This window comes from Lactuca sativa, chromosome 5 (genome assembly GCF_002870075.4).
Source record: "Lactuca sativa cultivar Salinas chromosome 5, Lsat_Salinas_v11, whole genome shotgun sequence".
Lineage (NCBI taxonomy): Eukaryota > Viridiplantae > Streptophyta > Magnoliopsida > Asterales > Asteraceae > Lactuca > Lactuca sativa.
Genome location: NC_056627.2, coordinates 98309675 through 98332583, shown reverse-complemented (window position 1 = coordinate 98332583; position 22909 = coordinate 98309675). Strand labels below are relative to the sequence as shown.

General features: G+C 36.1%; 2 protein-coding genes across 2 annotated transcripts; both read right to left on the bottom strand.

The window, feature by feature from the left end:
• Positions 1–5561: 5561 nt before the first annotated feature.
• On the bottom strand, positions 5562–6239 carry LOC111880173 (LRR receptor-like serine/threonine-protein kinase SIK1). The gene has a single exon (XM_023876576.1). The coding sequence runs from the start codon at positions 6237–6239 to the stop codon at positions 5562–5564; it is 678 nt and encodes a 225-aa protein (XP_023732344.1).
• A 66-nt stretch (positions 6240–6305) lies between these two features.
• Positions 6306–7235, bottom strand: LOC111880172 (receptor-like protein EIX1). The gene has a single exon (XM_023876573.1). It carries the CDS (start codon positions 7233–7235, stop codon positions 6306–6308), a length of 930 nt encoding a protein of 309 aa, XP_023732341.1.
• Between the last annotated feature and the right edge of the window lie 15674 nt (positions 7236–22909).

The following is a 22909-nucleotide window of genomic DNA, read 5'->3' as shown; positions in this document are numbered from 1 at the left end:
GTCGAGTACCTCTAGTTCTTAATCCATACAGTGGCTTTCAAGCCATGCAGTGACTCCAATCCATAGATCCAACCTCCTACAACCTTCCCCACACGTAAAGGTGCAAACTTTACGTGAAACCATGAGGAAATAAGCCCAAAATACTCTAGGGCTAAGGCTTAAGGCAAAGGGACTTCACCAACCACTCTAGGACATAACCTTTACAACAAATAAGATCATTACAAGCTTGGATCTAAAGTTTCAACTTCATATCTAGCTTTTAAACTCGAAATTGATTCCACTCAAGCCATAATCCCCAAAATAGCAACAAAGAATGAATCTAGAAGAAGGAAACTCAAGGTAACAGATTGTTACCTCATAAATGATCCAAAGGAGGAGTAGATCCTTGATCTACAATGATATCTAGATGCTAGCCTCTTGATCTTCAACCTTCTTCTTCTCAATTTCTCTTCCCAAGCTCTAATTCTTCATCAATGGAGGTTATACACGATTTAAGGGTTTTATGGGTATTGGAAGGTAACAAAGAGGCTGAGGGTGGGTTATAATGTCCTTTATATAGGGCACAACCCCGAAAATTAGGGTTCTCTCAACCCAGCACCAACTCGCCAAGTCACTCCTCCGACTCGCTGAGTTGGTCACTTAACACATGACCATATTCGCGACCCGACTCGTCGAGTCTACCCATTGACTCGCCGAGTCAGTCTTCCATATTTACACTAAGCACCCTGAACTTTGCTCTTCTGAACTCGGGGTGTCACAAGTTTTAATCCCATAAAATCGTTCTGTTCTGTTTGTGGAAAATAATTAATGCAGTAGTATTTCTTAAAAATACACTACTGGCGTAATAACTACCCTATAATTAAGATTATTAATTTGTGTTAAAATGTGATGTGGTTATAACCATGCTAATTGACTAGTGTTTAACACAACGTCCTTCTTGCATCGAACAGTGTGACATTTGTCACCCCTTGGCCTGCCGGCCAAACAGTAGCTAACAGTCGAGATGTGGGATTGTTGGTCCCGTATAGATCTATACACACAATGCCCGCTCTTCCTCTAGTTACAAAACTCAACATAACAAGGATTATTGCTATGACGTGAAGTAGTGTCTCACATTTTTGGTTCATCTAGTTTTAAGTAAAGATTAAATGTTATCCTTTTCTTAACAAAGTAGTTTAATTGAAAATGGATTCAAAAAGTCCAAGACTAATCACTCCATGTTTTATTCAAAAGAAATCAAGTCCATGGCATGGCCCTTATCTATGTTGATGATGTTCTATTAATGGGTAATGACAATGGAAAACTTTAAGATCTGAAAAATTATCTTCACACATAATTCATGTCACACCCTAAAACCAAGAACGGCGGAAACATTCTGGGGCGGATGACGTCATGTATAATATCACAACAATGTAAAGTAGTAAACAAGCAACAACATCATCCATTGCATTAATAATATAATTATTATACAAATGTGTTATGTCAAATTTTGATAAACACTAAAGCATAAATCAAAATGAAATATGAGTCTTGAACAAGCTCCATCTTCCTTTCTCCTTGCATCGGTACCTGTCTATGATGACCTGAGGATACAAGTAATTTTGAAAGCGAGTATCAGCTTTGAAGCTGGTGAGATCATAAGTATTTAGTGTCTTAATTTGTATATAAGAATTTGTAAGTAAATGAATTGTAAGTATTGAAAATGTATATGAACTGTAAATGTAAAATGTTTGTAAAACAACTGTAAACGTTTGAAAAACCCTAGAAATCCCTATGATTCCTATTAGTAACAAAAGGAGTCTTCTACCAAGACTTAACAGTTCTCAATGTAGTCTTCTATCAAGACTTAACTATTCTGAATGTAGTCTTCTATCAAGACCTAACTGTTCTGAATGTAGTCTTCTATCAAGACCTAACTGTTCTGAATGTAGTCTTTTACCAAGACCTAACTGCATTAGTATTACCCTTTGGAACAAGGGCAACTAACAATGTTAACTGAAGACATCCGTAGATGTACATTTACCTTTGTTGCTAACAGCTGGGTATAGGAATAGTTAGTCCCCAAGAGTATACCTGTAATGGTATCAACCGTTGACATCCATGGATGTGCTTTTACCTCTGTAGCTAACAGAGATTCTAGGAATGGTCAATCCCGCAACGTATCCTTTGGTACTAGGATATGAAATCCAATCTATCTCGTCGATTATGTGATTGAATCACAAGGTAAAGATAAGAATGAGGATTTTATAACAGAGTCTATACATATAATATGTAATAGAACTCATCCTATAATATCTATGTAAAAGTACTCATATAAGTATGATCATGTAATTGTACTTATGTAAGTCTGATCATGTAATAGTATAGTAATGTACTGTAATGTTCCATGTGTGCTAGCTGTAATGTGTGTTCTCTCTATCTAGCAAGTATAGCAATGTAATGTAATGTTATAGTTGTCATGTACGTGCTCTCTACCTAGCAAGTATAGTAATGTACAGTAATGATCTAGAAAGTATTGACTCATGAATGAACTGACTCATTGTATGATATTGCGTTCTAATAATAGTTCTAGTATCTTCCTAAACCACCCATATGGTAGTTTACTAGTAATCTAACTGATACGTATGGACGTGGAGGTATACCCTTGCTACCCAAGGGCATCTAATGAACTGGAAGGGCCTTTTATGACTATATATGTACACATGATATATAACTAATATCTAAACGACTTTCGGACGAATACCCGATATCCCACCAGACCACATCTCAAACGCGAAAAGGAAATAGGGTGGATAGCCTTCATAAGTCTTTTAAACATTTCTTATATAATTATACATATAGAGGCATGCAATTTATATTATAAAAGCATAAATAAGTTTTGTAAAACATTTGAACATAATTAATATCTTAAGAAAAGATCGACTTGATGTCAATCTATAAAACAATTTTGAAGGCATGGGTTTGATAAAACAGTTTAGTATAAAGAAACATTTGTTTGAAACACAATTGTAAATAAGTTTGAAATGTAATATACAGAGTAAAAGGTACAGTGTAATAAGGAGTTTAAAACATATAAAATGTTTATAAAAATCATTTGAAGGAACTGTTTGGTAAAACGGCTAATGAGTAGCCCAATCATTTGAATGCTGTATATTAATCACATGTGATTGATGTAATAACTAGCATAATTCTACTTATTAATCACATGTGATTGATATAATAAGTAGCATGATTCTACTTGTATCCCCCCCCCCATAAAACATTTAAAATAGTTTAAAACATTAGTTAAGGGGGTATGAACTCACCTGCAGTAAGTGACTGGAATTGAACGGACTGTTATCGTAAGGAAGGATCGGACAAGTGCTTGGTGTCAAGTGAAGACTTTAGACACACACAATGATCCTAATTACATATGAAGACATATGTATATAAATAATTAGTGATTAAAACACTAATTATACAAGTATAAATATTTAAACGCGAGGAAAACACTTTTGGTCAAGTGTTAGGAGGCTAATGGGTTGCAACAAAGGAGTGCAATGCCTCTAATGGAAGTTTATGGTCAAATGACCATATGTCTTGGAGTTTACGGCCCAGGGGAGTAAAATCCTGGCCGTAAACTCTCAACAAATCCCCTAAATGAAGTTTATCAATTATACAACTCATGTGGTGAATTGTTTCAAGGCTAAATCAAGTGTTTGGGTGCCATATTCACTCCTTTAAGGAGTTTACAGCCTTGGGACCATATTCCCTTGGAGTTTATGGCCGTAAACTCCCTTGGGAGGGTGTTTATGGTGTTTTCAAGCCTCTAAATTAACTAGGAACTAAACTAGGCTTTTGTACTTGGCTTTAGAAGAGTTTACGGCACCATTTGGCACCATTTTATGGAGTTCACGGCCCTAGAACCTTTTGGGCCGTAAAATCCCTCACTCTTGGTGTTCTAAGTGTGTTAGCTAGTCCAAAACTCATTTAGGTACATGCCCAAATTGGTCTCTTGGCTTAAGGAAGGAGTTAGGGTGTCATTTGACCCCTTTATAGGTGTTTACGGCCCAAGAACTTGTCTTGGCCGAAAACTCCTCAACATTTGTGCTTCCTTATGTTTTCTAGGTTCTAAACACTTTAGGTTACATGTCTAAAATAAAGTCTAAGCCTTATGTGCCTTAAAAGCACCATTTGAGCATGTTACAAGGGAGTTTACGGCCTAAGCTACTCTTGGGCCGTGAACTCCTAAACTTGGGTGGTTCTTGGTTGATTTCATGTCCCTAATACACTCCTATACAAGTCCAAGGTAGTTACTAATCACGGGGGACAATCTAGGCTTGGTTTCGGGAGTTTACCGCCCAAGAACACCTTGGGGAGTAAACTCCTAAATCGGATGATTCAGCTATGTAATCTATGTTATGAACACATTTAAAGCTTTCTAACACTACTAGAAAGAGTTACTCACAATTTGGGATAAAAACCCGAAGATCCGTGAGAGTGAATTTGGCTTTTCTCTAATTGGAATTCAACTAATGAACCAATTTGGTTCAGAATTCTATTTATAGTCCTAAGATTTTTGGCAGAAAATATTTCTATTATCGGAATGAACTCTAATATACTAGAGTATTGGAATAACAGTGTTGCACAAAACCCTAGTGCATCCACTCTCCTAATATCTCCTTAAGTGTAAAATCCTGAAAACTGCCAAACTTATACTCGAAATCTGAGTTTTCACTGTAACTGCTCTACTTCTATTGGCTTGATATGGTTTGTTCAGAATGGAAATTTCGGGTTGTCACAATTCAATATTAAAGATTTGGGGCAATTAAAATACTTTCTAGGAATAGAATTAACTCGATCTCAAGAAGGATTTGTGATCAGTCAACGCAAGTACACACTTGATATCCTGGAGGATTGTGGAATTCAAGGAGGACAACCTAGTGAGTTTCCTATGGAACAAAATATTCGTTTGCACAAAGATGATGACAGCCCAGAAGTTGATGCTTCACAGCATCATCGGTTGGTGGGAAGATTGTTATCTCTTACGGTTACACATCCAGGTATTTGTTTTTCTGTGGACCAACTCAACCAGTTTTTAAGCAAGCCTTGCAAATCTCACATGGATGCTGCAATTTGAGTCTTGCGTTATCTAAAAAAACACCAAGACAAGGATTGTTCTTGCCTTCAAATGGGGATCTTAATCTGGTAGCTTACTATGATGATAGTTGGTTAAATTGTCCTTCAACAAGATGATCGTGTACTGTACTGGCTACTTCATTAGCTTGGGTGGTCCTATTTTTTGAAAGATCAAGATATCCTAAATCTTTCCTTGTGCACAATGACTTTGGAATCGACTCGTTGAAAATATTATTTACCAGAAATAATACCCCGAATACATTTGGATCAAACGTGTCAACATTTCTCCGAAAAGGAAGGTTTGTCAAAAGTCCACTGAGTTTATTATGAGAGAGATCCAATAAATGAATGGTGGGCGTCTTCCGCAACCACGTGGGCAAAGGTCCCGAAATTTTAGTGTTGGACAACAATAACGTACCAAGGTTCCTTTGATTTCATAGCCACTATGGAAATTCATTTGCAATAGTGCAAGAACGGAGATCAAGAGTCTCCAATTGGAAAGGAGGTATCCACTCACGTGAAAGGTTGAATGTTAACCTAGTGTTAAAAGAAGTAATCAAACCCATCAACGTCGAAAGCTTAGCAAAATGGGCTTCAGAAACTACTCCTTCTAAAGAATTGTTAGACACGTCTAAATATTGAAGTCTGTCTAGTTTTCCAAGTGAAACCGGAATAGGTCCACTCAACAAATTCGAGTTCAAAGAAATTTCTTGTAATGAAACAAGTCTTCCTAGAGATTCTGGAATTGAGCTATTCAATCGATTAACAGAAAGGTCAAGTTTGTAAAGTTTCCCAATCAGCAGTGGAATGGAAACTGTTAATCGATTGGATTGTAAGTCCAAATATGTTAAAGATGCTAATTTTCCAAAGGATTGTGGGATCAAACCATTCAATTGGTTGAAAGAAAGGTCAAGTTTGGAAAGTTTCTGCCCAATGAATGTTGGAATGGGACCGGTTAACTCGTTATAAGATATATCTAATACCTCTAAGAATCTTAATCTTCCAATAGAGTCAGGGATTGGACCTATCAATCCATTGTTACTCGACAGATGTGATACCTCTAAGAATCTTAATCTTCCTAGAGGTTCTGGGATTGGGCCTGTCAATTCGCCATCTGCCATACCTAAGAATCTTAGATTCACCATTCTTCCAAGTGGTTCTGGAATTGTGCCATTTAAACTCCCACTTCAATCCAATATCTCCAAAGCATATCCAGAGCATTCAGATTTGTTTTTTGGTGAGTCGATAATTTCTTTATCAAAGCTATTGCTTGTCGCATTCAATTGTTTCAGTTGACAATGTCTCCAGATGCCAACATGCTCAATCTGCTTAAACTCATTAAAAGAAAGATCGAGCTCTAGAAGGTTAGGCATCACTGGAACCCATGAACTGAGGCTGTTTCTTGAAAGGTCAAGGACTTTTAAGGAACTCATGTTTGTGAAAAGAGAAGGAAACATCCCTTCAATTGAATTATCGCCAAGATCTAGGTGTTGGATGTTAGACAGTGTACTGAAATTAAGATGAATGGAAGACAGAAACGTGTTGTGGAGCCCACAACTTGACAAATGTAGCTCCCGTAAAGAAAGGATCATGTTTAGCAAGTTTGCAAAGTTCCATGCTAAACTAACATCAAAGTCTGAAAGATCCAGGAATGTAATTAGGGATGTCATGTTTTTTAAAAAACCAGGGAGTGGACCTTTGAAAGAATTGAACCCAAGATCCAAGTGTTCAATGTTGGAAACTATTCTACTCGAATTTTGAAAATCAGCATTCGAGAGTCCACAACATGACAAACTTAACTTTTTTAAAGAAGGAATAATCATGTGAAGCACCATGTCTAAGTTCCGTGCTCCAACAAGATTCAATGAACTCAAGTCAAGATGCTCGAGTGACGAAAGGCCAAAAGTCCATGACACATCTTCTACTACCAACTTAGAGTTTAAACTGAGATCAAGAACCTTTAAATTAGAAAGATTTCCAATGTGATCAGGAATAATACCTTGAAAACGAGCATTTGAGAGACTGAGGTAGGTTAAGTGTTTCAAGGATCCAATGAAGTCAGGGATTCGACTTCCTCCGAAATCGTTATCACCCAAATCCAAGTATTTTAGATGCATCAACTCAGCCAAAGAAGAGTCCAACTCTTTACCAACTAAGTAGCTTTCACTAGCAAAGTATCCTCCTCTGAGAAGAAGCCTTACAACATTGTCACTCACACTAGGGGTGTCGAACTGGTAAATTTTCGGGTTTCAGGTAGAACGGGTATTTCCTTAAGAAAATAATACCTGATACCCGACCTATATTGTAACTCGGGCATTCGGTTCCGGGTATTCGGGTTTGAGGTTGGGTTGGGTAAGTTTTGGGTATACCCGAAAATTTATTAAGTGACACTTATTGATAATTTTTTTTACATGTTGGTTGGTTTAATAAAGAATTGGTTAGGAAAATACTTCGTACAATTAACAAATACATATATAATAACAATACAAATCATTATAATATGTTATGAAGGGTTTTATTTTATTTGAAGTGTGCGTACGTGACTGCATTGTATATTTGGTATTAGTTAAAAAACGAATTCAGGTATTCGGGTATACCCGAAAATAAATATTCATACCTAAAACCCGACCTATATTATTATCGGGCTAACCTATTACCCGAATGTTCATACCCATTACCCATTCTACCCGAATTCGGAACGGGTCGGATGGGTAGAACGGGTTTCGGATTTTTTCGACAGGCCTAACTCACACCATCGCACTGGATTCTTTCCTACTGGCAACAGTCATTACCCACCCATGATCCAATATTTTAAACTCATCTCTGACGCTCTGTTTGAACCTGAGAAGAGTAAGTCGCTCTTGCACAGAGCAAACCACAGTGATGTTTCCGATGTTTCCGACACCCAAACAAGTACATGTTGTTGCAACCAAAAAAACACAAACAAAAAAGACATGGACTCCAAAACCCTTCCCATTATTCATCATCAACTCTAACTCAGTTTGGTTCAGAAATAGATTGAAATGGAAAGATGGGTTCTAAAGGACGAAGGAACGAGTTCATTTATAAAGCGAGAGCACCTTGTTGCCATTGACCTGGAAGTCATTAAGTCAATGGTCGGTCAATTTGTATCAAAAAATATGTTCTTTTGTTCTGTCGGTGTTTTCTTCTTTTTTATTATTTTTTATTAAAATAAGTGGATTTTTGGGACCATTCGTCTTCACCAACATGCGAAACGAATAAAATTCCTCATTATATTTTATAGACATGGGTAAATGTCACAAAAAACACTCTATTTACACAGAAATTCGATTTTGACACTGTGTTTTTTTTTTGTGTCAATTTTGACATTATGTTTTCCAATTTGTTACAATTCTGACCACTTGACCGGTTAACCAGGTTACATGCTGACGTGGCATGATGACGTGTCAGTTTTGATGATGTGGCATGCTGACATGATATGCGGACGTGTCAAAATTGATTTTTTTCCATAAAAAACACTAAGTTTTCACTTTTTTCGATTTTGACACTAAGTTTAACTTTTTATTTCAATTTTGACACTATGTTTTTTTTGTTCCAATCGAACATCTTTTATCAAATTTTGTTCAATTTTATCTATTTTCTATTTGAAACGTATAAAATGTATTTTTTTATTACATTTTAAACCGTATAAACATATATTTTTCGTTTAAAAACCATATTTTTATATAAATACAATGTGTTTTTTTTCCATACATTCAAAGCATTAGTTATATCATGATAATCACACTAACCATAAGCTTCTAATAAGATATAAAAATTTGATGGGTTGTAAACTTGATATCTGAGTTTTGATCGACTACACGCATCCAAAGCTCCAAACACATTTGAAAGTTACATATTTAATATAAAATACATTTTTTATATAACTAATACATATTTATATATAAAATTATTGTTTGAGTGTAAAAAAAATGTATTTATACAAAACTATGGTTTTTAAATGAAAAAAAAAACATATTTATACGGTTTTAATGTATTAAAAAAATATTTGTACGGTTTCAAATAGAAAATTGTCAACATTGAACAAAATTGGAAAAAATGATGTTCGATTTGGAACAAAAAAACATAGTGTCAAAGTTGAAAGAAAAAATTAAACTTAGTGTCAAAATAAAAAAAACTAAAAACTTAGTGTTTTTTGTGAGAAAAAAAATTCAATTTTGACACGTCAGCATATAATGTCAGCATGCCACGTCATCAAAACTGACACGTCATCATGCCACGTCAGCATGTAACCTGATTAACCGGTCAAGCGGTCAGAATTGTAACAAATTGGAATACACAATGTCAAAAATGACATAAAAAAAACACAGTATCAAAATCGAATTTCTGTGTAAAAAGAGTGTTTTTTATGTCATTTACCCTTATAGACATGAAAGATGATTCATATAAATCGTAAATTATTGTTATAGATTATATGCTTGAATTTGATATATAACAAATGGTTAATTAAAATAAATAAATAATCATTATATTTTGGATATATTGCGATTAACTATTTGTGTTTTATTTCCTTCCAACCGAAAACATAAAAGACCTGGACGTCTTTTTCCAAATGCATTTGATGGTTCCGCACTCATCGGCGGAGCCTCGAATTTTCCATTTGTTGATGACGGTGAGTAGGGTATTTTTGTCTTTTTTTTCACATACAAGGGGTGTTTGACTTGTCTTTTTGAGAGACAAAAGTCATTTTTGGAAAAGTTACAAAAAATCAGGTTTCCTAACTTTTCAAAAAGTCAGTTTTCCTTATATCCAAAATCCAAAAGCAGCTTTTAAAATGTTTTTACCAAACATCTTTTACCTTTTATTTTTTCCAAAAAGAACTTTTGTCTCTCAAAAAAACAAGCCAAACACCCCCACAATAAACCACGAATCGGTCAATTTGCCTAATATTTTGGGGCAAAAGATTAAAATTTGTTTACCATTGATATTGGTCTCATCCAAAACACATCTAGTACAAGACGATCAGGTTAGTCTTGTCTTTGTTATGTTTTGTTTAGCATAGCGAACGGGGGCTAAAGTACATACTATATAAAATATATTAGAGTACCTTTTCACCCATTACACTGTTTTCCCATTCCGCTGATAAGACAAAAAAAATTATGTACAAAAACGTTCATCATGTATAAACACAACACTTTTTATTAATAATAAGTATGCCAAAGGGAAAGAGATGTAAAAAAATAAGGAAAAAAGACAAAAATAAATAAAAAAACCTTTTATTTTATGTTTGTTTATGAAATTGTGAACAGGGCTACATGTTGATTTGCTACTTTTTTGTTGTTCATAAATGATATTTGTAAAAAAAAAAAAAAGGTGCACATCAACTTATCATTCACATATACAACTACAAATTAACAAATTTTGTAGCAAATTTAAAGATGGTGTTTTTAGGGGAGTATCTCTATGTGAAATCAAATTGTGAATGCAGGATCTTGAAGCTGAAATTAAATTATGAATGTGTGGATTGCTATTTCTAAAATTTCATCCAGATCTTCTAGATTCAACAGAAAATATGCACAAATTCACAAATAAAGAGAAAATATACACAGATTCTCAAACATGCATTGCTAATAGGATTATACATTTTCAGTTAATTTTTACTGGTCAAAAGCAATCACGTTAAACACATATACATACATAAATTCACATGAAGACACTCATAACACATACACACAGATTCACAAATAGAAACAACAGCAGTGACAGGGGTAAATTAGGCAATTACATTGGACAATTGAGTTTTCAATTCTGCAATAAAAACAGTACAACAGTAACAAAAAGTTGATTGCTATTTATAAACTTTCATCCATATAAATCGACGTTTACAGAAATCGTCACAAACTCATAGTAATCTATAAATAAAAAAATTTATTGAAAGGATATAACATCACATACATACATATTCACAAACAGATACAACAGTGGAAGGGATAAATCAGGTAATTACATTGGATAATTGATTTTACAATTTTCCAATAAAATTGTACAACAATAACAAAAAGATGATTGCTATTTCTAAACTTTCATCCATATAAATCAAAGTTATCAGAAAAAATCACAGCTTCTGTTAATTAAAAAAAATCGATTGGAAGGATATAACAATCAATGGAATTACTAACCTTTTGTGGTTCTTGGTATCTTAAAGCTGCTTTTGGATAGCTTGATTTAACACCGAATGGAACTACGAAGTCATATATATGCATAGATGAAATTGAAAGCCAGCTTTTGAAATTGTTATCTGTACGGTAGGATTCTATATTATATTTCATATAATTGAAAGAGATACAAAATTCCATGATTGAAAGAGAAACAAAATTCCATGATTGATTAGATACTAAAATTAAATCCATATAACAGGTAACATTTCATATATTAAATACTGGGAGTTTTATTTGAATAAATGAAATAACTGTATATTGAAATGCATTCATAAAAACCATATATTGCTTAAATTAAAGAAACTTATTATGGAATGAACGTCTATTGTAGAAGGATTATGGGCGTGTTTGGCAAAAGTAGCTATTAGCTGGAAGCGGTTAGCGGTTAGCTGGTAGCGGGTAGTTGTAGCTTTTATTTGTTATATGAGTGTTTGACAAAAGTAGTTGGACGCTTTTGAAATATATAAAATTACATAAAGGGAAAATTGATTAAAAATAAATAAATATATTTTAAGGGTAATTATGGAAACTGATTTCAAAAGCTCAGTAGCATTTTGTTAAACGCTACATGAAGTAGCTTTTAGATTTGAAGCTTTTTATTTAAACTAAAAGCTAAACGCTCGTACTGCCAAATAAAGTTTTTTATTTAAACTAGAGCATTTTGTCAAAAGCTAAAAGCTAGAAGCTCCCAAACGCTTCCAAAAGCTCCGTGCCAAACACGTCCTATATATTAGGTGGCATTTTTTAATAATCAAAAACCACAAAATAATGATAAGTGGAAAATAAATAACTGAAAAATACCAAAAAAAAACCATGTCGCATATTGAATAAAAAAAGGACATGTGGCAAATTATTATTTATTAGGGTAGATTTAATAATTAAGTGTAATATATTAAGGAATAAGATATGTATATTATCTTTTATATAATTAGAATATTTCCCTCTAATTACTTAGCCATCTTATATTTTCCCTGTAAACCTTCCTTGTTTATCCTATGTTACTTGTATTCTTTGGCTATTTAAGCCACTCCATATGTGTGCATAATATAATAACCAATTCACTCTTATATCTCTGCTTATATGGTATCACAGCGACCTTGCTCTCATGAGATTTGATCCTCTTCCTATCTTCTCATATAAGACCCTGTACCATCAATTAAGGTTCATCGATGGCCACCAAAAACACCATTCACATTACCGCTGCTACTCATCTAACCATCAAACTCACACCCAATAACCCAGTATGGAGAAAACAAGTCGAATCCACTTTGATCAGTCTTGAACTTGATAACCACATCATCGGCCCCTCTGTTCAACCTTCAACAAGAGTCACTGACAAGGAAGGAAAAAAGATAACAAATCCTGATTACCTTCCATGGCATCGCAGAGATCAAATCATATTCAACGCTATATTGGGGAGCTGTTCGGACTCGATACAACCTCTCCTCTCATCTGCAGCTACAGCTTGAGAAGCATGGACTCGGCTACACTCAAGCTTTGCCTCATCCTCAAGGTCCAGAATCATCTCCTTAAAGTCCAAACTTTCCAAGAACCCTAAAGGAACTCGATCCATCTCATAATTCCTTCAAGAAATGCAGGCCATTGTTGATGATCTAGCACTTGCCCAAAGCCCTGTCTCTGAAGGAGACCTCATGGTCCACATCCTTTCACAACTTGGTGAAGAGTATAGTACCATTGCTGTTGTTATCAAGGTACGAGACAATCCCTTGTCCTACTCCGAGCTCTTTGATAAACTCACATATTATGAAAGAGCCCTCAAGGATATACCCTCAACCCTTGACTCAACTCCATTCACCGCTAATTACACTTCCTGTCAACAGGGATCCAATAATCGCACATACAACAACACTTTCTCCAGGAACAACACCCGACCTTTTCCCTCTCACATGTCAAAAGGAACAACCCAATCTCAATGGCCAAATAATAACTCTTATGGCCATCTTACCAACGAAAACAATCACTTCTGTCAATATTGTAACATTCCAGGGCACCTTACTAAGGACTGTCGCAAACTTGCTCGATTTAAGGGAGAACAATGTCGTCACTGACCTTACCAAATCAACAACTCTAGTTGCCAATGTTACCACATCGGCCCCTGGATCTCCCTTATGGCTTTTTGATACCGGTGCATCCAATCATGTAACCTCTGAAAAAATACCCTTCACAGTGTATCGGAATATGGAGGTCCAGATGAGATAGTCCTTGGAGATGGTTCAGGTTTACTTATAATACACATTTGCAACACATACATCTCTACACCTCATAGAAAATTATTGTTATCTAATGTGTTACATGTTCCTAAATTACACCAAAATCTAGTATTTGTCTCTGAATTATGTGATACTAACTTGGTTTCGGTGGAATTCTTTCCATCTGATTTCTTTTTGAAGGATCTGTGCATGGGGGCGCGTCTAATGCGAGGAGAGAAAACTAATGGAGTTTACCACACACACGATTACATCCCACGCTCCACATCCATGCTACTCTCAAGAACTCACCACTCACACTCCATCACAAACTTGGTCATCCATCTTGTCAAGTCTTGAAGACTCTTATCTCTAAGCTAGGTTTTAATACAAATATTGCTTCTGATGTTCATTTTCCTTCGTGATCAATCAATAAAAGTCATAAATTACCATTTGGTCCAAATTCTTTTGTTACAACCAAACCACTGCAACTCATTTATTCAGATGTCTGGGGACCGGTTCAACAATCGATAGACAAATACACATATTATGTCATTTTTGTTGATTACTTCACCAAATATGTCTGGATGTATCCTATGAGTCATAAAAGTGATGTTGCAAAACTCTTTCCTCAGTTTAAACTACTTGTAGAAAAATACTTCCAATATCCTATTATCTCCTTATTCAGTGATAATGGTAGAGAATACCAAGGTCTCCTCCCGTTCCTTCAATATTGAAGAGTTAATAACTATTTTAGATCGATTAGATCTTTAAAAGGTAAATAAACAAGAAGAATAAATACCGGAACACTTAATGAATCAATCCATATGTCGAATGATTAAAATATAGTCACACCTCAGAAGAGCTCGATTTAGAACTTCCTCTGTAGAGGTGCGCTAGGGTTTACATTACAATAAATATTATAATCAGGAAAAGCATTAATGACAAGAATGCATGCATGCACCTTATATACTAAACCCTAGAATTACAAACACGGTTGGACAGGCTCAAACCGTGAGTACAAAACAGACTAAATAACATAGGCCCAATAACGCAACACAGTATCTTCAACAATCTCCCCCTTTGCATTAAGTGAAACCATGGCCATGTTAATTCAAGATTCGCTTCTGCACTTCATAGACTTTAGGAATGAAACTCAGCAGCAGCTTGCGAACATGAATGTACCAAGTGATCACATCAGTAAAGCAATTCACATTATCTTTGTTGTTGCCCTTATACTTCGCAACAAGTTCCAAAATGAACTCCAGACAAGAAGTAGCAAACAGATGCTTGTCTTCAAGATGAAACTATAGCTTGCGACGATCTACACTTGGACGATCTCTCGAAGTGTAAACTACAAACCATCCTTCCTTGTAAATCTTTACGGGCTTGAGCTTCAGGAATTCTTTCGGAGCTTCTTTTGGAACAACACTTGGTTTTTGTCTTAGAAACGCAGCAAATTCCACATCCATCGACCCAACTTCCTGAATATAAGACTTTATCATAATCTGAAGATGGGCAAACACCGGTTTGTACTTCTCCTTCTCTCGTAGCAAAATGTTGAAAATCACCATCCAGTCATTGGGGTTCAAGCATGGCAAATCTGCGAGAGTGAATTTGCAGGCTTGACATGCAGATACTCTCGCAACTTTAAACTTCGCATTAGGGAAGCTTTCAGTCTCGATCGGCCCAGTAACCTTCACAGCTACAATTTTGCTCGCACTCCAGGTCTCGAACTGGGGCTTCATATGTTTCAAGTAGAAAGCAAACAACAGTTGATCACCGATGCTATCCGAGAAAGGAACACTGGCAACCTTTATGAAGGCACGAAACCTGAATGCCTTCGGTGTGATGGGAAGGTCAAACTGTGAATCCTGTGAATTCTGAACATCAAAGGAAGCAATAGGATCCAACCAATACTGACTTGGCATATCCACAGCTTGGTTTTGCATACGCTTCAGGGTCCACTTTGGAAATAACAACATTTTACTTTTAAGAGTGGCATGAGCTTCCTTTTCAGCTCTTTCATTTTCCTCAGCCTCTCTGACGATGTGAGCATGTTCGTCAATCTTTGCCTCATGAGCCTTCAACCTTTTGAGCTCAACTTCATCAGGCTCTTCGTCTTCACTTTCATCAATGATGGTTTCGTCCCTGAATAACAGATCCTTGTCTTTTGAATCTTGCTTGACAGGGGGTTTAACTAAAACTTTGGGTTTGACATCCTCCGTATGAAATTTTGAGCTCCCTTCTCCCCCTTATTTCTGAAACAACATCGGCGTCGAAACACCCTCTAAACGGTGCAACATTGCGAACCCCGGTCTCAGCTTTTCAAGCAAATGCTTTCGGACGGTGATAAAAATCATAGGATCACGGGTCTCAATGATATCAGATAGCAGTCTGTTAACATCAGAAATGCAACTGCGCATGACTGCTTTTTCTGCTAGCAAATCATCGACCTTCTGTTGAATGTAGTGAAGTTTGGTTTCCAACACTTTACACTTTTCCTCTTTGAATGCGAGAGCATCCATGATCTTGCTCTCCATTTCCAAGTCTGCCAGAAGCTTTAAGATCCTCGCATCAATAGAGGCTTGGAATGCTTCATGATCGGACTTGAACTCGGTACGAAGTTCAACAAAGCTCGCCTTTTCTGCTTTGAACATGGCACCAACATTTTGAATAGCCTTGTTCGTTGTTAAGGTGTTGTTGTTGTAGGTAACCTGGTATTCGTCCATGAATACCCTTATATCAGTAAATAGTTTATCGACTTTTTTGGTCGTATCCTTACAAACAGCAGTAGAGTCCGAAACTGCCTTGGAGAAGGTAGAAGAATTGGCAGTATGCTCCTTTGTGACTCGCTCAAGGATTGCTTCAACAACAGCTTTCGAATAAGCTTCAGAAGTTGAAGTGTTGGATGCGAGAAGCAATTGATCAAGCTTCTCATTAATAGACTTGAACTCTACTTTTGAAGTAGAGACATCATCGTCATTATCAACCCTTATTTGAAAAGGACTGAAAGAGAATGCTTCTAAATCTTCATCGTCATCATCTCCGAAAAGCATCTCTGGATCATCAGTACGAATAAGAGAGATGGGTGAGATAACATGGGTTGAAAAACCTGACATGTTAGCCCATGTATCAGATATGTTGACTGAACACTCAGGTGCAGTAGAGGTTTGGGGTAGAAGTGTGGAATTTGTGAAAATAGGTATGGAGACAGGAATTGTTGTGGGTGTTTGAGATGATACAGTTGGGAAAGGAGCAATGGTTATTGGGACAGAAGTAGTTTTTTTTGGTGAGGGAGGAGGAGAAGGAACATAATCATTAATTGGTGGAGTTACCTCACGCTCAGTGTGAACATGTTCTCCTTCCTCAGTGCGAACGTGTTCCTGTTCTTCAGTGCAAATGGGTTTAGCTTCCTCATTGCGAACAGGGGGATCCTCCTTAATGCGAATCTCCGACTCAGTCTCAGAATCTGAGTTTTCGTCTTCACTTTGAGAAGTAGTTGGAGTAGGAGACTTTCTCCTTCTTGCAGGTTGTTTCCTTCGCTTAGGTGCAGCAGTAGAAGTTGTAGGAGCCTTTCGCTTCTGAGATGGAGGTATCGGAGCTGCAGAAGGTCCTTCTTTCGCAGAATCTTTCTTGGCAGGTCTCTTAGACCCTTTGCCCCCTTTCTTGGGTTTATCATCCTCAGCCAAAATGGCTTGGAATTCATCAGTGAGAGGACGAGGTCCTGAATGAGTAAGAGTGCGATGTCCTTCTAGAATCTTACTTGAGGGAGGAACATCACGAAACATTGCCTCTGGAATCGAACCGATAAAATCAAACTTGGACCTGTCTGCTATGATAATCCTCTGTTTTGTGGAATGTCGCAATAGAAGCCATCAGTGCATCAGTCATCACTGTAATCTTGAGCTGCTTAATAGCCTTATTGACAACCACGGTCCAAAATCTCGCACAGGAGATCTCACTGTGATGAGTTACAGAGTGAGTGCTCTGGATGAATTGAGCCCAAAGGATAGAACCGTAGTCGATGTTTTCACTAGTGTAGAGTCCATACATCAGCCCCATGAAGAGTTTGCTTGCACAATTACTGCCTGTGACTCTTTCAGAAAAGGATTTGAGCAAAATGGTGAAAAGAGCATTCCAAATTGGTGGAAGATTGGGTTTCTTGAACTTGGATACAGTAGTGAGTGTCTCCTTGTATCCCATATGATAGAATATTTCCAAGAGGGCTGCATTGGAGATGGTTTCTGGATTGACCAGATTTTCAGATTGTGGAAGCCCTACCAGAGTGCATAAATGGGTCTTGGAATTCGAAGTGGTATGATTATGAATGTCGAAATAAACCCTTTGCTCGTCCTTGACATAATTGGCAGCGGTATAAGCTTTGGAGAGAATCGAGAGAGGGACATTCTCGACTTGAGTCATTCCAATAGTAAGAGGAGAGTACTTCAGACACTCCATCAAGGGTAGGAGAAATGCATCATACTTTACCGGATTCAAATCGATGATTAGGTTCCGATGTTGCTTCATTGTAAGAAGAGTGGAATGAACGGTTTGATCTTGCACAGACTGATTTTCTGAGGAAGCCACCATTGATGAAGCTTTGAAGAAGATGAACAGTAGAAAGCCTTTGAATCGCCAAAAATCTTTGAGAGAATTTTGAAAGTGGTAAGGAAATAATGAACCGTCAAAATCCTTTTATACGATTTGATTTGGTGAGAGAAATTTGGAGAGATAACATCGAGAACTAAATCGTTGCCTGAAAAAGCGCGATTTGACAGCTATGACAAGTCAGAGGCATGCATCACGCAGCGTAAGAATAGCAGGCAGTTCAACTTTTCACGTGCCCGTTTGAATTCTGATCCTTTTAGAATTGAAACGTCAGCCTATCTTCTTTTGCAGTAAGGGAATAATGTTGAGTGCATACGACTGCGAACCTGAAATTTAAATAGAACCATGAACAAGACTTTTGAAAATCACAAGGATCTTCATGCAAGAGTGTCAAAGAAAAAGAAATAAATCAAGGTTTATCTGTGGGATTTTGTGATGCCATATAGGTGACATAAAACTGTTGATCCCATGCAAAGATCTCTTCCTTCATAGTCAAGAGAGACTAAAAAGTGTCTATTCGGTATCCTGTTGAATACGATCTGTTGTTTGATGAGAAACACTGAAAGGCATCTTTTATATAAGGTTGGTAAAGGTGGTTTATCCGTTAACCAAACTACAAACTTGACAAAAGTGCAAAAGTTGGAAAAGGTACTCGTGTGACCAGTGTAGTCAGTTGAACGAGTAGGTTGGGAATTTATTGTAATTGACTTGGAATAATATTGAAATCTCAAAAAAAAAAAATAATAATAATAATAATAATAATAAACTGGATCTTTTGTGTAGAAAAGTCTTGGTGACAGACAATTTCATAAAGCTCAGACAAAAATTAAAGAGATATCATGGTACTTCCCCCGAAAGTGGTTTCGTTAATTCTTGGGTGAAAGCTAGAACATGCGATTGTTCACCGTCAATTCATTGTGGGTATTGAATTTTCGGTTTCACTCAGTTCGTGGTAGAACAAAACTAAGATCATTAATACAAAAGTTTGCATAACCATAAACCTTAGTGGTAATTGCTGAGAGTCTCAAGGGTTATACTGATGAATGCGAAAGTGATGGAGAAAAGAGTAGACGGTTACAAGAAAGCGCAAGTACCTTTGCAATGCGAATGTGACCATGCAAATAACTCTTAACTCAATGTGAGAAGAGTAAGGTAGCTCATGACTAATGTGAATTCGCAGCCTGATTGGGAAGAATTAATTGGTGATATCAATTCATTAAGGCTTCACAGTCGAGTCGTTGAGGCTTAGGTCAACATACAACATCATGCTTCTAGAGACACTTAGCTAATACATAAGTAAAAAGAATTATACCTGTCCCATCACACAAGTAGATAGACAATGCGAATGTCTCCGTTTATGATCTTGGTGTGCAAAGAAGATGAACAAAAGATAAAAATATTTTTGTGATTTTGTTGTTTTGAAAAGAAGTATATCTTTTGTCACATTTGGACCATTTCCAAGTGGAATCTGGGTGAAAAGCCTTTGAGGATGGACTATACATCAGATGTGGACACTTTGGAGCTCTAGAAGCTCACAGTTGCTGGTTTTATCTAGCTAAGGCTCCATGTATTGACCTTGAACTTCTTATTAGCTTGGATTTGGTGTTCTAGCCTCAAAACACCTTGCATGCACGTAAAGTTAGCAACTTTATGTGCAATGCTAGCATTAGGAGTCCATATCTATGAGTTGGAAGTGTTGGAATAGACGGAAATCGACAGGATAGAGATGTCACAAGGAGGACTCGACGAGTCAATTCATGGACTCGGCGAGTCAGGTCGCAAACCCAAACCCTTCTGTTATGAGACGGATCAGTGTGTGGGGTTAGTGAGGATTCAGGCAATCTGGATCTATAATGGTTATGAAGATCATAGCACTCAACGAGTTCGATGAGGAACTCAGCGAGTCTAAGACAACCTTCCTAGTTATGAAGATGAACTCGACGAGTTGTTCATACAACTCGGCGAGTCAAATCCTAGACATTCATGCGATGATGATGAACTCGAAGAGTTCAAGGATGAACTCGGCGAGTCGGTTGAAGATGGTCCCGAAGTGTTAGTTGAAGGAGAACCCGTTGAGTTATTGCCAGACTCGACGAGTGGAGTCGAGGTTGTTTTGAGATAGAGGAGCATGGACTCGGCGAGTTGGTAGAACAACTCGGCGAGTCGGGTCAACTGGAAGGTTGATTTTGACCAGGACTTTGACCAGAGTTGACTTACTTGACCTCTGGGGGACGGTTTAGGCTAAGTTTTATTATTGGTATTGGTAGCTCAATGAGCTAGAGGGGCAGTGTTTCGGATAGTTGTCGGATAGCAGCCAGAGGGTTATCGGCAGAGTTCAGCAGTACAGGTGAGTTTCCTTCCAGTAGAAATGGGTCTACGGCCATAATGTCGGCCCGTTTAGTTAGTAGTAGTTCTGGACTTCAGTCCGATACAGTAGTTCAGTGTGCTTGATATCATTGTGATTCAAGCATGTCTTTGTGTTATATGTTTCAGACTTCGGTCCGAGGCAGTATGCAGTTTATGTGCTTATGTTTTATACTATGATCATGTTATGTTATGTTCAGTTAGTCCGAAATTCGGTCTGATGCAGTGGGCAAGGCCCAAGTTAGTCCGGACTTGGGTCCGATACAGTGGACAAGGCCCAAGTTAATCCGGACTTCAGTCCGATGCAGGGGGCAAGGCCCCAGTTAGTCCGGACTTCGGTCCAATGCAGTGGGAAAGGCCTAAGTTAGTCCGGACATCGGTCCGATGCAGTGGGCAAGGCCCAGTATATGCTTTATATGTTTTTGTATGGTATGTGGTCGTTTGGGGGAGCTCACTAAGCTTCGTGCTTACAGTTTTCATTTTTGGTTTCAGGTACTTCCGGTAGCGGAGGGAAGTGCTCGGGATGATCGCATGGCACACACCATAGTTAGTCAGCCTGGGATGTTTTACTCTGATAATAAGAATATGTTTTGATTTAACATTCTGATTTTACGTTATGATTTATTATATGGATTGACAATCGTGGTTTAAGTAATGTTTTTCGAATGAAACTTTTAGTCATGATTTTTGGGTCGTTACAAATTAAAAGGTGAACCGAACATCACGCTCTGAGACAATAGAGATTGGCACCCCATGGCGAGAAACGATCTCATGGATATACAAATCGGCCAGCTTCTCGTTATATAAGTTTTACAAACAAATTATTATAGGAGGTTGTAGATCAAATGATTGTTGTTGGGCTTTACTAGAAACTCTCTGATAAGTACCAAAACAATTCTCTCACAAAACTGGTTGTATCAGAAGCATCATTTGTATACCCTCCGGATAACAGAAAGTATTCAGGTAAACGATCATCTGAATAATTTTAATCATATTATATTTGATTTACAAGGTGTTGATGTTAAAATTGAAGATGAAAATCAAGGTTTTTTATGCTCTCTACCTAATTCTTATAAGAATTTCATTAATACCATGTTATACGATAGAAACACGGTAAAAACGACAAAAGAACTAAACTCGTTCAGCGGGAGAGAGAAACTGGAAGGAAAAAGAAGAAACTAATTTAGCTAAGGCTTTGATTTCGACTAGCCATTAGAAACCTCTTCCATGAACAAATGGAGCAAAGTGATTATCAGAAGGTCGACCAAATTATGTCAAAATGGTTCGATATTAGATTAAACTAAGCGAATATTCGTGTGTTGCGCAGAATACAACAATATATTTAAAATCTTTAAAAATATATGTTTTTTAAATATATCAATGACGTTGTCGTTAGATCTTATATAATAAATCTTATAATAAGTTGGTATAAATATTGTTTGTTTTAAATTATATGATAATGTAGACATCTTTTAAAATTCTATAATCACAATTGTCTCAATGGCCTCTACATGCAGGTTACTCATGAATAAAATTAAATATAATATAAGGTTTAATGATATTTATAGTTGTTGTTATGGTTAATCAATTTTAAAAGTTTATTTGCTTAAGATTTTAATTTCTACAATTGCAATTATTTAAAACATCAAACATTTTTTTTAAACGTAACAATATAATTTTTATATATAATGTTACTTTTAACTATTGTTGTTGTAAGCTATTTAAAATAACGTATTTGGAAACCCTTAATTATTTGAATTTGGTTTCAGAAATTTAACTTTTTAAAAATTTATTTGATGAATATTGTTAGCTTCTTTGTTTGTAATTATTTAAAACAACTAACATTGTTTTTATTTTTAAAGATAACATTATAATTTTTTATATAATATTACTTTTAATTATTCGTATTATAATTTATTTTTCAGCTACTTATTTGAAAATTCGTAATGATTATAAAAAATAGTTTCATGGTTTTTTTTTATTAATTTAGGATTACAATTTAGGTTTAACACTATAATTTATAACTTTTAACTATTTATAAAATAGACTCTCGATTTTTTTCTAATTTAACTGAAATTTTGATTTAAGTTAACTATTTAACATTGTATTGAGATTAATAATTTAATTATTTTGTATAAAATCATTAATTATATAAAAGTTGTGACTTTAAAGTGACAATTGCTCACATTCGACAACATATTTAAACTAATAAGTTAACTATAATATGTTAAAAGTTAAAGTCATAATTTTATAAATAGATGTAAAATATGATATTTTAATATTATAGTTTAGTTAATTTATTATTATTATTTAGTTTTTACATTAGTTTAACATTATTAACCAAATTATAATAATTATTATAAAGAAATTGAAAAATCATGGAGGTTTCAAATGCATGTGGTGCAAGTA

Coding starts and splice junctions, on each gene's coding strand:
- LOC111880173 (XM_023876576.1), bottom strand. CDS start 6,239: ATGGCAGATGGCGAATTGACAGGCCCAATCCCAGAACCTCTAGGAAGA.
- LOC111880172 (XM_023876573.1), bottom strand. CDS start 7,235: ATGCATCTAAAATACTTGGATTTGGGTGATAACGATTTCGGAGGAAGT.